The 13,694-nt window shown below is 59.2% G+C and overlaps 1 protein-coding gene across 1 annotated transcript; it reads right to left on the bottom strand.

Moving 5' to 3' along the window:
• Positions 1-3,577: 3,577 nt before the first annotated feature.
• Positions 3,578-7,183, bottom strand: LOC119878039 (melanoma-associated antigen 8-like). The gene is made up of 2 exons (XM_038586646.1): positions 7,119-7,183; positions 3,578-5,494 (listed from the first exon to the last, which is right to left on the bottom strand). The coding sequence occupies exon 2, from the start codon at positions 5,200-5,202 to the stop codon at positions 4,189-4,191; it is 1,014 nt and encodes a 337-aa protein (XP_038442574.1). The 5' UTR covers positions 5,203-5,494; positions 7,119-7,183; the 3' UTR covers positions 3,578-4,188.
• Between the last annotated feature and the right edge of the window lie 6,511 nt (positions 7,184-13,694).

Here is a 13,694-nt window from a genome sequence, read left to right as displayed (position 1 = left end):
AAATCAGTTGGGCCACCTTGTCCCGCCTCTCCCCATGGCCCACACAAACGGCTGGGGCGGCCTGGTCCCTAGGGATCCTGCTGTGGGAGGCATCCCCTCATATGTCACGTCGACTGTCGCCAGTGGCCTGGTCCAGGGCTAGGGCAGGGCACCCGCCTCCTCTGCTGACCTGAGTCCAGACCCTCAGGCCCAGGCCCTCCGCTCCCTGAAACATTATCTGCCAGGGCCTGCTCTTCCTCCGGGCCCCCAACCTCCCATAGAGGAGACGTGCCCCTCACACCCAAGACCGTACCAACCCCAGGTCAGCCCACCTTCCTGCCCCCACCCGCCCCAGGGACAAGTGAGCATTCCACTGAGGGCCAGATCTCTCCCATCCTCCGTGGGCTGCCCAGAGGGCAGGGCCCCACTCCACTGCACTGGCTTCTTGGCTCATGGGCCAGGTGGGGCCAAGCCAGGACGTCCCCAAGGTCCTCACCCTGACTCCCCCGCTGGCCATACACCCCTCCACACACACCCTCACCAAGCAACCCCGAGGTCCTGCTACTTTGAAGCACAAGCCCTCAGGCCCTAACACTCAGAGGTGACATCAGGACCGTAGCATGGGCTCATCTTGCACAGGGGCCCTCCTTCTTCCCTGGACTGCACGTGCTGGGGCCCAGGGTCCGTCAGTCCCTCCCTCTGGTCCTCACCTTCAATCCCCTCAGGCCCCGGGTCGGCTCTGGGCAGTCTGCAACCCTGCTCCTTCCTCCAATTCCCCAGGCTCTAGGAGACTTGGCTGGCAAAGCCAGGGCACGCCCCAGGAGGTCCTCGGGCCCTGGGGGCTCCCATGGACCCACTCTAGGCTGCGTTTCCTAGGGCTGCAGTTCCCCTGTAGTCCTGGCCTTGGCCACCAGCCACACGTGGGCCATTGCCTCCCACTCCACCTGACCCCACCGCAGCCCACACCCTGGAGGCAGTGCTCCAGCCCAACCGCCACAGGTGTGGGAGGCCCTGTCACATAAGCAAGCGACCACGCAGCTCGGGACTCGTCCAACCCCCGGCAGCCTCCCGAGGCTGAAGCAGGGGCAGGGCCGTGGTGCTCCGGGCTCCCTGGGAACCCACTCCCTCGGGGGTCTCAGTCCCTCGGGGATCCTCGCCTCCAGCCCTAGCTGACCCTGGGCCCCTCGGGCAGACTACCGGAGGCCAGGGCGCTCACACCCAGGCCCTCCCCTCCTCCCGGACCCCACCGGGGACAGGGAGTGACCATCTTTCCATCAGGACCATGACCCAGCCTGGGGGCTTCCCAGGGCTCACAGAGGGGGCTGAGCTGGGGGGGGCGGGGGGACAGGCTCCCTGGGCCCTTCTTCCCCACCCCTGCTGGCGGGGCTCCCTGGGCGCCTAGGCCTCTGCTTGGCTCCACTCGGCCTGCCTCCCGGGACTGACTGTGGACTGGGGTGCGGGGTCCCTCCGTCCTCCATGGACATCCTCGCCAGGAACCCAGCAGGACCTGGGCCCACCGTCTGCCCCCTCAGGGAGGCCCCTGCTCTGAACACCAGCCCCTGGTCTCTCAGAGCCCCCGATGCAGAAGTGGGGCCTCACCACGTGTTCCCATCCCCCCCCCCCCCCACGACCTTCCCGGGCCGACTCTGGGCTGGGGTGCGGGGTCCCCCGGGCCTCTTCTGCATCCTCACCGGATTCCCAGCACCACCCGGGGCCCTCCCCTCTGCCCACGTTGTCCTAGGCCCTGCTCCTGACGCAGGGGCCCCCAGTGCCCTCAGGAGGCCCGGAATGTGGAAGTCTGAGCACCCATACTTCCCACGTGAGAGCAGGTACCCATCCCCACGGGGGCCTCACAGCCCTGGCGACCACTCTACTGGGGTCCTCTTTGTCCCTGTTCAATGGTCCATCCCTCGCCTCCCCTTAGCCCCGGGACCCTCCCCTCAGCCCTCAGCGTCTGCCTCCCGCCACACAGGACTCAGGCTCTCGGGGTACCCAGATGTTGCCAGGCCTGCCGCACCCGCCGCCACCATCCGGCCCCATCCCGCTACCTTCCCCCGCGGGCTTCCCGGGCTCACCGTGGGCCCTGACCTCCGCCGGGTCCCCTCTGTCCCCCTCGGGTCCATCCCTCGCCTCCCCTTAGCCCCGGGACCCTCCCTCCCCTCCCCCCCTTCAGCGTCTGCTCCCACCAAACCAGGCCTCAGGCTCTCGGGTACCTGGCTTGTGCCAGGCTTGCAGCACCCCCCGCCACCATCTGGCCCCATCCCACTCCTCCGCGGCTTCCCGGGGGCCCCTCTAGCGTGGGCCCTGACCTCCGCCGGGGTCCCCTCTGTCCTGTGCACCTGTGTCCCTGCCCTCCCACCCCGCCCCCACAGGCAACCCCTGTGCCCCTGTCCCCTCAGGCCCCGGCAAACCTCCCTTCCGACGGGGATCCTGAGCTCCGTGGGGTCCTGTCCCCACCCCCACAACCCAATGTGCGCATTTTCCCGGGTGGCCGCGTGTGTCCGGCCCTCCCCAGGGCCGCCCCCCAGTCCCAAGGAGGGGGCCCAGTGCCTCCATCTCTCCGGGAAGGAGTGGAGGCATGAAGGTGGGGGTGGGGGACCCCCGCAGTTCTCCCTCAGCTCCTCACCCCTGCTCCGGGAGGGCCCGGGCCCGTCCTGCCTCCGGGCACCCCCTCAGCTCCACGCCGCGGCCCCGCCTTCCCCCGCGTGGGATTCTCGGGATTACCGACAGGCCCCCTCCAGCCGCCCTCCGGGCCGCTCCGGGGCTACTGCTCGCCTGGCTGCCGCCAGCCCGGGCCCTGCCCGCCTTCGCTCGGCGGGGACCCCAATCCGACCCCCCACGCGAGGCCCTCCGCTCTCTCAGACCTCCGAGGCGGACGTCGGCCCACCTCACATCCGGACCCCGTGCAGGGGTCCCCAGCGCTCCCAGCAGGTGGGTCCGGCGGAGATGGGCTCCAGGCTGGGGGGTCGGGGGGGGGGGGGAGCAGGTGGGCGGGGCCCTCCTTCAGGCTGGGAGGTCAGGGACTCTGGCCGGCCTGGGCCCGCCCTCCCGCCACGCCAGGCAATCTGCGCGTGTCCCCCCCCCGCCCCCCCACAAGCCTCAGGTCCCCCGCTTCCCGACCTGGAGGCAGAGTGGAGGTCGGCCTCGTCCCCCGCCCGCTGCTCGCTCCTCAGCTGCACACGAGGAGTCGCGCTGCCCACAGAGCCCCCCCCGGGCCCCGGGGCCTTGGACCTGCAGAGCCTGCCCCCGGGAGGCCGCCGCCCCCGTCACCCTTTCGCCCCTTGGGGCTGTCGCAGGCCTCAGGACACCCCTCCCCCACCTTCCCTGCCGGACGGCGGCCTCTACACAGTCCCCGAAGGCGGCGTGTCCCCGGGCCCCTCGTGTCCTCACTGCTCACACACAGGGCCTTGCAGGAGCAGAGCTCAGCCGCTGTGTGGCCGTGAGGGAGCCGCCAGCAGGGCTCCCCTGGCCTCCGCGGGCCCTTTCTCGCCCTTTCCGCGGCCCCCCGCCCATGCCGGAGCACACCGGTCCGGGTTCCTTGGGCCCTTGCAGAATGAACGGCCAGGAGGCACAGGAAGCCAGAACAAAAGACCTTTTCCTTTTTATTGGCTGCACGACCCGACCCCGTCCTTTGACCCCTCCGTCCTTGCTGCTTCCCAACCCATTTCTGTCCCAGTGCCCTGCCTGGGATGAGGATCCGGGTGGGACCCACACAGGGACGAAGGTGGACTTTGGCCAGCTGGTTTTCAGGACAGGATGAAACTCTTAACTGTTGAACTGGGGGATGTACAGAAGTTCGGGATGGGGGGGGGGGCGGCGGCTGCGGCGGTCCGGGCGGGGGGAATGTCAGTGACACACGTAGCCTCCCAAGCTGATGAATCCCCCGAATCCGAGCAGCGATGTGCAAGAGCCTCCTCATGTTAACCAAGCTCTCGATCTCCGGGTCGCGGCAGAGAACAGGCCCCCAGAGTGGCTTTTCACCCTGCTTTCTGCCCCCAAGCCGCCCTGGCCCTGCACTCCTAGAAAGCCCAGTGGTCTGTCTTCTCCAACACAAACACACAAACAAACACACAAACACACACACACAGGGAGACCCAGAGGCGCCCACGGGGAAGAAGCAGCCGAAGGGATGCCTCCCTTCGTGCCCATCCCGCGGGAGAAGCTGCCGACCCCACCAAAGGCTGGAAAGGGCCTGGCCGCCTCTGGGGCTCAGGCCCACTCTTCCTCATCAAACGGGGCCAGGGAGGAAACCGGCCACCTGCTATTAACCCATAGCACATACTCCATGACCCGTAGCTTGCTGGTTTCCTCGTGGGCCCTGGGCCCCCACAGGAACTCGTAGCGGGCAGGGTTGCTGCCCGCCACCTGCCGGTACTCCACGTAGCCTTCCTGCACCCAGACGTGGGTGAGGAGCTCCCTGGGCTCCCCATAGATGACGTGCTGCCTGCCGGCAAACACCCCCATGACCCCCAGGGCTTCCCACACCTCCTGCTCGGGGGCACGGTCGCCCTCCAGGAGGATCACCCCCAGGAGCAGCACCAGGAGGCCGGTCGTGGGCAGGCCCTGCTCACCGCTCAGCATCCCATCGTAGCTGAGGCCCAGGACGGTGACCAGGACGTAGGAGTGTGCGATGGGGTCCACTTCCTTCACTTCTACGCCAAAGACCAGCTGCATGCACTCACAGGCTTGACCCCAGATCTCGGGCCAGGCATCCTGCATATCTGGGCTGAGGACCTCCAGCACCTCTGCCTGGCTGGTGGGCTGCTTGTTGAGATACTTGCGGAGCAGGAACCCCACCAGGTCAGCCCCACTCATGAGCATTGTGTCTCCTCCTTGGGCAGAGGGCTGCGCATATTCGGGCACCTCCCAGGGGTTCCAGATCTCCTCCTCTGGGCCACTGGGGCCAGCAAACTCCACCTGGCTCCAGCCACTGGGTGCCCTGCCACTGGGGGAGGGCCCGGCACTCTGAGGGCTCTGGGGAGGACTCCAGGCAGTCTCAGACCCCTCCTCTGGGGGCACAAAGAACAGGCCAGAGCTGGACAAGGAAGGGGAGGAGCAAGAGGAGGAGGAGGAGGGGGAGGAGGAGGAAGAGGAACACAGGTAGGGGGGAGATGAAACTTCGTCTTCATCCTCAGCCTCTGGCAGCTGGGCATTGACCAGGCCCTGGGCTTCTCCCGGGTCTTCTTCCAGCTTCCAGAGCTGACTCGTGTGCCTCAGGGGCATGGTGTGGGCGTGGAGCTAAAGCTGAAGACAGCGGTGGGATGGCTGGTCGGGGTGCAGGTGGGCCAAGAGAGGCCCCGTGCCAGGGCAGAGAGCGGGCCGCATCAGGATTGGCTACACAAGGAGTCCCCTGTGTGTTGGGCTGGGCGAGTTGAGCCCCTGGCACCAGGCTCGGAGACAACGTGGACCTCACCAGGTCCAGCGACACAGACCTGCTATGCCTCCTTCACTCTGTGACCTGAGGGCCTCCTGCCGGCGACCAAGGCCTCTGCTGCGCTGCCAGTTCTTGGAGCCCCTGCAGGAGGGAAGCAGGGGGCACCTCAGGGTTGCAGACTGCCAGCCCAGCCCTGGGCCCCCAGTGCACACAGGAAGGTTGGCTCGCACTCTGGGAGGCCCCCAGCAGTCCAAGTCCCCTCCTTGGCCTGCCAGTGCCCTTGGCAGGGCCTGGGACCCAGGCCTCTGTCTGCGGTCCTGAGGCCAAAGTGTCCCCACAAGACCAGGCTGCCCCGACCCTCCCCATGAGGAAGCCAGGGGACCGGCTCTGGGCAGGCCTGCCAAAGGTCTCTGGGGGTTCATCCTGTGCCGTCAAATAAGGGATCACGGATCACGGATCACGCACCAGGGGAGGAATGGCCCAACTCAAGCTTCCCTCTGGGCCAGGATGGGGCGCCTCTCGCTCTTCACCTGGACCCCACGCAAGGCGTGGGAAGACTCTCCGGCTGGCCCTGAGGCCACCCTCCTTGCACCTTCCTTGCAAGGGCCCCTACCCCGACCCCGCAACCAGCCAAAGTCCAGAGAAATCAGTCGGCCCACCCGTCCCGCCTCTCCCCATGGCCCACACAAGCGGCCGGGGCGGCCTGGTCCCCAGGGATCCTGCTGAGGAAGGCATCCCCTCATTTCTCACCTCGACCCCCGCCAGGGCCTGGACCAGGGCAGGGCAGGGCAGGGCAGGGCAGGGCAGGGCACCTGCCTCCTCTGCTGACCTGAGTGCAGACCCTCAGACCCAGGCCCTCCCCTCCCTGAGCCCAGAGATCTGGAGAGGAGGAGGGTCTCCGCGGGATAGGCCACACCCCGGGTTCTCTTCCCAGGGCTGCCAGGGAGGGGCACCCAGATTTCGGGGCCATCCCCTCCTGGGCCTGAGGGCTGCCTTGGGGGCCACTCACCCCTTCAATGTAGGGTGGGCGGGGGGTCCACCGTCTGCCCCCTCAGGGAGGCCGTGCTCCTGACGCCAAGGGCCCCCAGTCTCTCGGGAGACCCGGATGTGGAAGTCTGGCCGCCCGGCGGCCCGCCCGAAGGCAGGTCCCCAGCCTGCCCAGGGGGCCTCCCAGGCCTCCCATCCCTGGCGACCTCCTGCCAGGTCCCTCTGTCCTGGGCTCCAGGGCCCCCGCCCCCACAGGCACTCCCTGTGCCCCTCCCCCCCTCAGGCCCTGGCAAACCTCCCTCCGGATGGGCTCCTGAGCTCCCTGGGCTCGGGTCCCCCCCCACCCCCCACCCCCCCCGAGGCGCATTTCCCCGGGGGCCGCGTGTGTCCGGCCTCCCCAGGGCGGCCCCCCCAGCCCGAGGCGGGGGCCCAGTGCCTCTCTCTCTCTCTCTCTCTCTCTCTCTCTCTCGGGGAGGGCGGGCCGTGGGTTGAGGCATGATGGTGGGGTGGGGGACCCCGGGGGACCCCCGCAGTTCTCCCTCAGGTCCTCACCCCGCTCCGGGGAGGGCCGGGTCCCGTCCTGCCTCCGGGGACCCGAGGCCACTGCCCCAGGCCCCGGCATCCAGGCCTCAGCTCGACGCCGCGGCCCCGCCTTCCCCCGGTCATGGTCCTCTCTCGGGGTTCCCGGCAGGCCCCCCCCCCCCCCCCCCCTCCCCCCCCCCCCCCCGCCGCCCTCCGGGGCCCCTCCCCCGCCCTCCGAGCCCCCTCCCGGGGCTACCTGCTCCCCTGGCTGCCGCCGGCCCGGGCCTGGCCTCCTTCCAGGGGACCCCAGTGCGACCCCCCCGCACCGAGGCCTTCTGCTCTCTCTCAATTCTGACGCAGAGGTCGGCCCACGTCACATCACGTCCTGACCCCGTTGCCAGGGGTCCCCACAGCTAACAGCACGTTGGGTTGAGATGAGTTCCAGGCTAGGGTGGGAGGAGGGAAGCGCGCCGGCTGGCAAGGCGGGGGCCCCCTGTCCTCCCCGGGCTCCTGCCCTGGACTCGGGCGGGCTGCGGCCTCGGCTCTCTGCAGACCTCAGTCGGTGCCCCTTACACCGAGCCTCTCAGGCCCCGACGTGTCGTCCCTGAGCGCCCGAGGGGTGGTTGCTGCGGCTCGGGCCCCACCGGCTCTGCAGGTCCCGGGGTGGCCCAGGGCTGCCGGCAGGGGCACAGCAGGGTTCGGCGGCCCCCAGCGTCCTGGCACAGGTCGGCTCTCAGTCCTCACCCAGGAGGCCCTCATCAGGACACAGGCCTGCTGTGCAGCCGCAGCGCCCATAGCCCCGGGGCAGGGCAGGGGCAGGGGCCGGGAGGAAGCGCCCCTTCCCACGGGGTCCCTTGGCCAGCAGCCAGACTTTAGGGACATCGTGTTAAAGGTTTAGTTTCCTGGGGGCGGCCGAGCAGCTGCAAGGGTGTCTAGGGGTGTCCCGTATTGCGGGGCCCACTGCAGGGAGTTTTCCCCTGACATGCTGCGTCATCGGGAGAAACACACCGTCCCTCTCTACCTAGCGTGTGTCCAGTGCACGCGTATGTATAAGGTGTGCAGATTATAGGTGCTGGTATGCAAATGTACGTACATATCACCTAAATACGGACAGCGACACACGTATGTGCGTGTGTGTTCCCGTTATACATGCGTTTGTATATGTATTTATATAGGTGTAGACTATATATATACTTTATCAAAAATACCTTTTCTTACTGTGTGAATTGCTTTGATACTCCCTACTCTATTTCAGGTTGATTCTGTATATTCTACTTAAGTGATTTTTTTAAGGGGCATTCCTTGCCACTAAGATGATTTCAGGGGGTTATTTGCATAGACTCTAGAGTCCAATGCCTCAATCATCCTGTCTTTCCCCGTGTCCTCTTAGCACCCCAGGGCTAATGTCATGTGTACTCTGAGGCCTTGCCTCAGATTTATGCTGGGAAGCAGAAGCAGAAGTTGGAAATTGCTCCGCCTATCAATCCTGTCATCTGCATTGATGCAGGCTGCATTCCCTCCCCACATCCCTGATGTTCCCTGCATCCCCAACCCAGACTCAATATCCAGCTCAGCAGTCTTCAGGGTCCCCCAAGGCTTTCTCCTCATTTATTGTTCGGACGTTGTTTATTCTGTGTGTGTTTTTCAAGACTTTCATTTCTTTCTTTCTTTCTTTTTTTTTTTTTTTTTAAGGTTTTATTTCTTTACTCATGAGACACACAGAGAGAGACAGAGAGGCAGCAACACAGGCAGAAGGAGAAGCAGGCTCCACGCAGGGAGCCCGATGCGGGACTCGATCCAGGCTCTCCAGGACCAAGTATCTGCCCAAGACTTCCTTTTTTTTTTAAGTGAGGTTTTAGTTGCACAGAAATGAAAACGGAAATTCCTTCCTCATCGTATTCTGATAGAAGCTTTTTCCATTAGCTAGTGCTGAATTTCTTTCAAAGGAGTCTTCTATACCCAGTCGTGATCAGATGTTTTTAGTTCCATTATTTTGTTAATGTAGATAAATACAGTTGAAAGATTTTTCTTTTTTTTTTTTTTTTTTTTAAGGATTTTATTTATTTACTCATAGACACAGAGAGAGAGGCAGAGACACAGGCAGAGGGAGAGGGAGAAGCAGGCTCCATGCTGGGAGCCCGACGTGGGACCCGATCCCAGGTCTCCAGGATCACACTCCAGACTGCAGGCAGCGCCAAACCGCTGCGCCACCAGGGCTGCCCAAATACAGTTGAAAGATTTTTCTGACGTTAAGGCAGATTTCTGTTCACTGGGCACCGCCTCTCGTCCGTTTCGTTCACTACGATTTTGAATATGCATATACTTATTCAGGATATTTGCTGCTATATGAGTGCTTTTGGCTTAAGCGTTCTTTCAAGGTGGATTTCTCCTCTAGCATTTACATCCAGGAGCACTAGCGTGGGACATTTAATTGAAAACAATGCCCATATTTTTCTTTAGTTTGAAGGAGTTTTGCTAAGATGATGACTTCTCCCCAACCATTTGGCCGAATGAGACCACAGGGCGGTGGGGTGGGGGTGGGGGGGGGGAGGTGGGAGTCCAAAGTGGCCGAGGAGTTGAGAGACCTAAGTTCCTCTGGTCCCCGGAATTCAGCGAGACAGCTACTAAATCATTCTGAACCCCTGAGAACTGAACCGGAGATCTACAAAAAGAATAGCTGCAACTCTACAAAGAGAAAAGCATCCAGTTTCTGCAAGACAGGAGGTGTGGAGAAGTGAAATGGAAGCGATACATGGGAAGATGGGCGGGGGGGGGGGGGGGGGGGGGGGCAAAAGGGAGGCGATACATGGGAAGATACGGGGGAGCCAAAAGGGGGCGAGCTCCAGCAGCCTCCACCAGAGAGTGATGGAGCAGCAGAGAGCGCAGAATCCGGACCTTTAGAAGTCCGCTCCGGTGAGGGACGGCCCTGCCTGCCCGGTGCTCAGACAGTGAAGCGGGTGCAGAATCCTAGGTGGGACAGCGTGGTCTCAGGATCCCCCGGGGTCACAGGAACACTGACAGTGCCTGAGTGCAGCAGAGCTCCCAGACATCGGAGCAGGGAAGCCGGCTGCAGCGGGCTCTTGGCCAGTGGTGGCCGTAGCCCTGGAACCCAGCAGGGTCAGTGGGTCCCAGCACCCTCAGCGCAAAGGCTCTCCGAGCAGGAGCCCAGCAGGCGGCAGAACCGGCAAGCCCCCCCTTGCTCCCCCTGGGGAGGAGCAGCGCACATGTCCACACAGCAGGAATCTGCAGGGTTTGGAAGGCGAAGCAGGGTCCGTGCCTGAGATGGAAATGCTTGGTCACAGGCTGGGTGAGCACAGTGTGCGGTCCGGTACCAGGGAGACAGGAGTGATGGGTTGCCTTTCACTGGGGGTGCGCTAAGGAGCGGGACCCTGAGCTTTCGGCCCTGGGGCTGGGGATGAGGAGGCCACCACTTTCGCTCTCAGCCTCTAAAGAGGCCTGCAAGGCCTTCACGGAACAAAATCCACAGAGAGCAACCCGGACCAGATTACTTAGCCTGGCCCCCTGGCAAGGGCGGTGCACGCCCACTCGGGGCAAAGACCCCTGAGAATCAGCGCAACAGGTCCCTCCCCCAGAAAGTCAGCAAGAGCGTGCGGCCCAGACCAACTTTACCGAACACTGAGAACCGCAAAACTCCAGCGCTAGGGGAATATAACATACACAATTCATAGCGTTTTCCCCCATGATTCTTTGGTCTTTCCATTTTATTTATTTATTTTTTTTTTTTTCGCTTTCCTTTTGCAACCAATTTCTTATTTTATCAAACTTTTAGGAAATATTTTTTAGTTTTCATTCTTACAGTTACATGCTATCCTTCCATTGTTTTTAATTTTATTTGTGTAAGTTTTTTTTTTTTTTTCTTTACACCCTTGCGGTGCAGTTTCTTCCACCAGACCAAAATACACGTAGTGTACGGTATATGATTCTGTTTTCTTCACCTGTCTCATCAAAATCGCTTTTTTTTTTCTTTTTTCTCCTTCTTTGTTTCTTTCTTGTTAAGTTCTTTCTATGTTCTGTCTCCCTTTCTGATATTTCCCACTTATTTTTTGTATCCCCCAAATGAATGAGACAAAGACTCCTAACTCTGGGAAACGAACTAGGGGTGGTGGAAGGGGAGGTAGGCAGGGGGTGGGGGTGACTGGGTGACGGGCACTGAGGGGGGCACTTGATGGGATGAGCACTGGGTGTTATTCTATATGTTGACAAATTGAACACCAATAAAAAATAAATTTATAAAAAATAAAAAAATAAGGTCTTTCTAAATTTTCATCTTTACAGTTACATTCTATCCTGTCAATGTATTTAATATATATAATATATATGCAAGGTTTTTTTTCTTTACAATTGTGAAGCCATCTTTTTTTTTTTTTAATTTTGTTGTTTATTTATTCATGACAGACACAGAGAGAGGGAGGCAGAGACCCAGGCAGAGGGAGAAGACCGCTGAGCTGCCGGGGCTGCCCTTCTTCACAATTTTGAGATGTAGTTTCCTCTAACCGAAGGAAATACACTCAGAATATAGTGTATTGCTCTGTTTTCTTCACCTGTCTGTTGATATTTCTTCTTTTTTTCTCTTTTAATTTTCATTTTTACAATTGCATTCTATCCTTTCCTTGTATTCTATTCAATTTGTTTAGTACCTATAAAAGTTTTCCTTTTGTTACAATTTTGGGATTTAGTTTTCTAACAAACGGACCAAAATACACACAGGATCCAGTGTATTACTCTATTCTCTTCACCTGTCTGATTATATTCTCTCTTTTTAATTTTTCTTTTCAGTTCTGGGTCTCTTGTGATTTGTGTAGTGTATATTTCTCTGGGGACATTGTTGCCATTTCAGTATTTTGTTCTCTCATTCATCGATTCTTCTCTGCACAGATGGAAAAAACCTCATCTCATAAAAGAGAACCAAAGGCAGTACTGAATGCCAGGAACCTAGTGAGTATGGACATAAGTAACATGGTAGAACTAAAGTTCAGAATAATGATTATAAAGATACTATCGGGGCTTGAATAAAGCATCAAAGACACTAGACAAAGCCTTTCTGGAGAAATAAAAGAACTAAAATCTAATCAAGTTGAAATTTCAAAAAGGCTATCAATGAGAAGCATTAAAAAATGGAGGCGCAAAAAAAAAAAAAAAATGGAGGCTCTGACTGCTCGGATAATTGAGGCAGAAGATAGAATTAGTGACATAGGGCAGCCCGGGTGGCCTAGCGGTTTAGCGCCTGCCTTCAGCCCAGGGCGTGATCCTGGAAAACCCGGGATCGAGTCCCATGTGGGGCTCCCTGCATGGAGCCTGCTTCTCCGTCTGCCTGTGTCTCTGCCTCTCTCTCTCTGTATGTGCGTCTAATGAATAAATAAATAAAATCGTTTTTAAAAGCCCCAATCAAAAGTTATAGGGTATCAGGTTGGATAAAAAAGTAAGGACCATTGATACGCTGCCTGCAAGAGACTCATTTTAGGCCCAAAGACACCTCCAGATTTAAAGTGAGGGGGTGGAGAAAGATTTATCATGCTAACGGACATAAAATGAAAGCTGGGCTGGCAATCTTTATATCAGACAGACTAGATTTTTTTAAAGATTTTATTTATTTATTTATTAAGGAGAGACAGAGAGAGAGGCAGAGACACAGGCAGAGGGAGAAGCAGGCTCCCTGCAGGGAGCCTGATGTGGGGCTTGATCCCGGGACAATGGGATCAAGACCTGAGCCAAAGGCAGATGCTCAACCACTGAGCCACCCAGGTGCCCCCAGACAGACTAGATTTTAAAGCAAAGACTGTAGGGGCCCCTGAGTGGCTCAGTGGTTAAGCGTCTGCCTTCGGCCCAGGTCGTGATCCTGGGGTCCTGGGATTGAGTCCAGTATCAGGATCTCTGTGGGGAGCCTGCTTCTCCCTCTGCCTGTTTCTCAGCCTCTGTCTCTCTCTCTCTGTATGTCATAAATAAGTGAATAAAATCTTTAAAAAAAAAAAAACACACACACACACACTGGAAGAGCCAGAAGTGGCATGCCTTCTGTTAGAAAGCACTAAGAAGCCCACAGTACCACCGAGGAGTAATGTTCTCCCGAGAAAATTGAACTTGCTTCTGGCCTCCAACTGGGGTGAACATATAGTGACAGGAAATACAGCTCTCTTCAGGAGAAGAAGGCACAGGGTCTGCTCTGTGGCGAGAGCTCTGGGCATCTGCAGGAACGTGTTTGCTTTGTTTTGCATCCAGTCTGCTCAAGAAAGGCACCATTTCCCTGCCTACCACAGTGATGCCACAACACTGCCCAGCAGCCTTGCCTATTCCAAGCCAATGGTGCCTGCCTTTCCCTTTATCCTGGGAGAATGGCCCCTGGATGCTTAGATCTGCATTTGCTCCCTATCCCCTAGGTCAAGTCAGAAAGCTAGGATAAAATCCTGGATCTGACAAGCCAGTTCACTGTACCCGTGCCACTGATCTTGGCGCAAGGCTGCTCTAGGCTCGGAGGATCAGGCCCTCCAGACTAGCCTCTCTAGACCTCTGCCTCCTGCTCTCTGTTGCAGGGCCCTGAGCTACTGCATGCCGTTGTTCTTCCCCGGGCATTTGCTTTTGCCACGCTGCTAGTGGTCCTCTTGGGACATCCTCAGGTCTCGCCCTCAATGTCACCTTTTCCATGAGTCCTTCTATGAATACCCAATCCTAAATTGCAACCCCTCCTCCCACCCCATCCCCAACACTCTGCATTCAGCTCTGTGGATTCGATTTGTTTCCATAGCATTGAAAACTACTCAGCCTACTTCACCTTTCACTTCATTTCATGATTCACTTCAGTGTACACCGCTACACA

This window comes from Canis lupus, chromosome X (assembly GCF_011100685.1).
Source record: "Canis lupus familiaris isolate Mischka breed German Shepherd chromosome X, alternate assembly UU_Cfam_GSD_1.0, whole genome shotgun sequence".
Classification (NCBI taxonomy): Eukaryota; Metazoa; Chordata; class Mammalia; order Carnivora; family Canidae; genus Canis; species Canis lupus.
This window is presented reverse-complemented; position numbering and strand designations above follow the sequence as displayed.

Coding starts and splice junctions, on each gene's coding strand:
- LOC119878039 (XM_038586646.1), bottom strand. CDS start 5,202: ATGCCCCTGAGGCACACGAGTCAGCTCTGGAAGCTGGAAGAAGACCCG.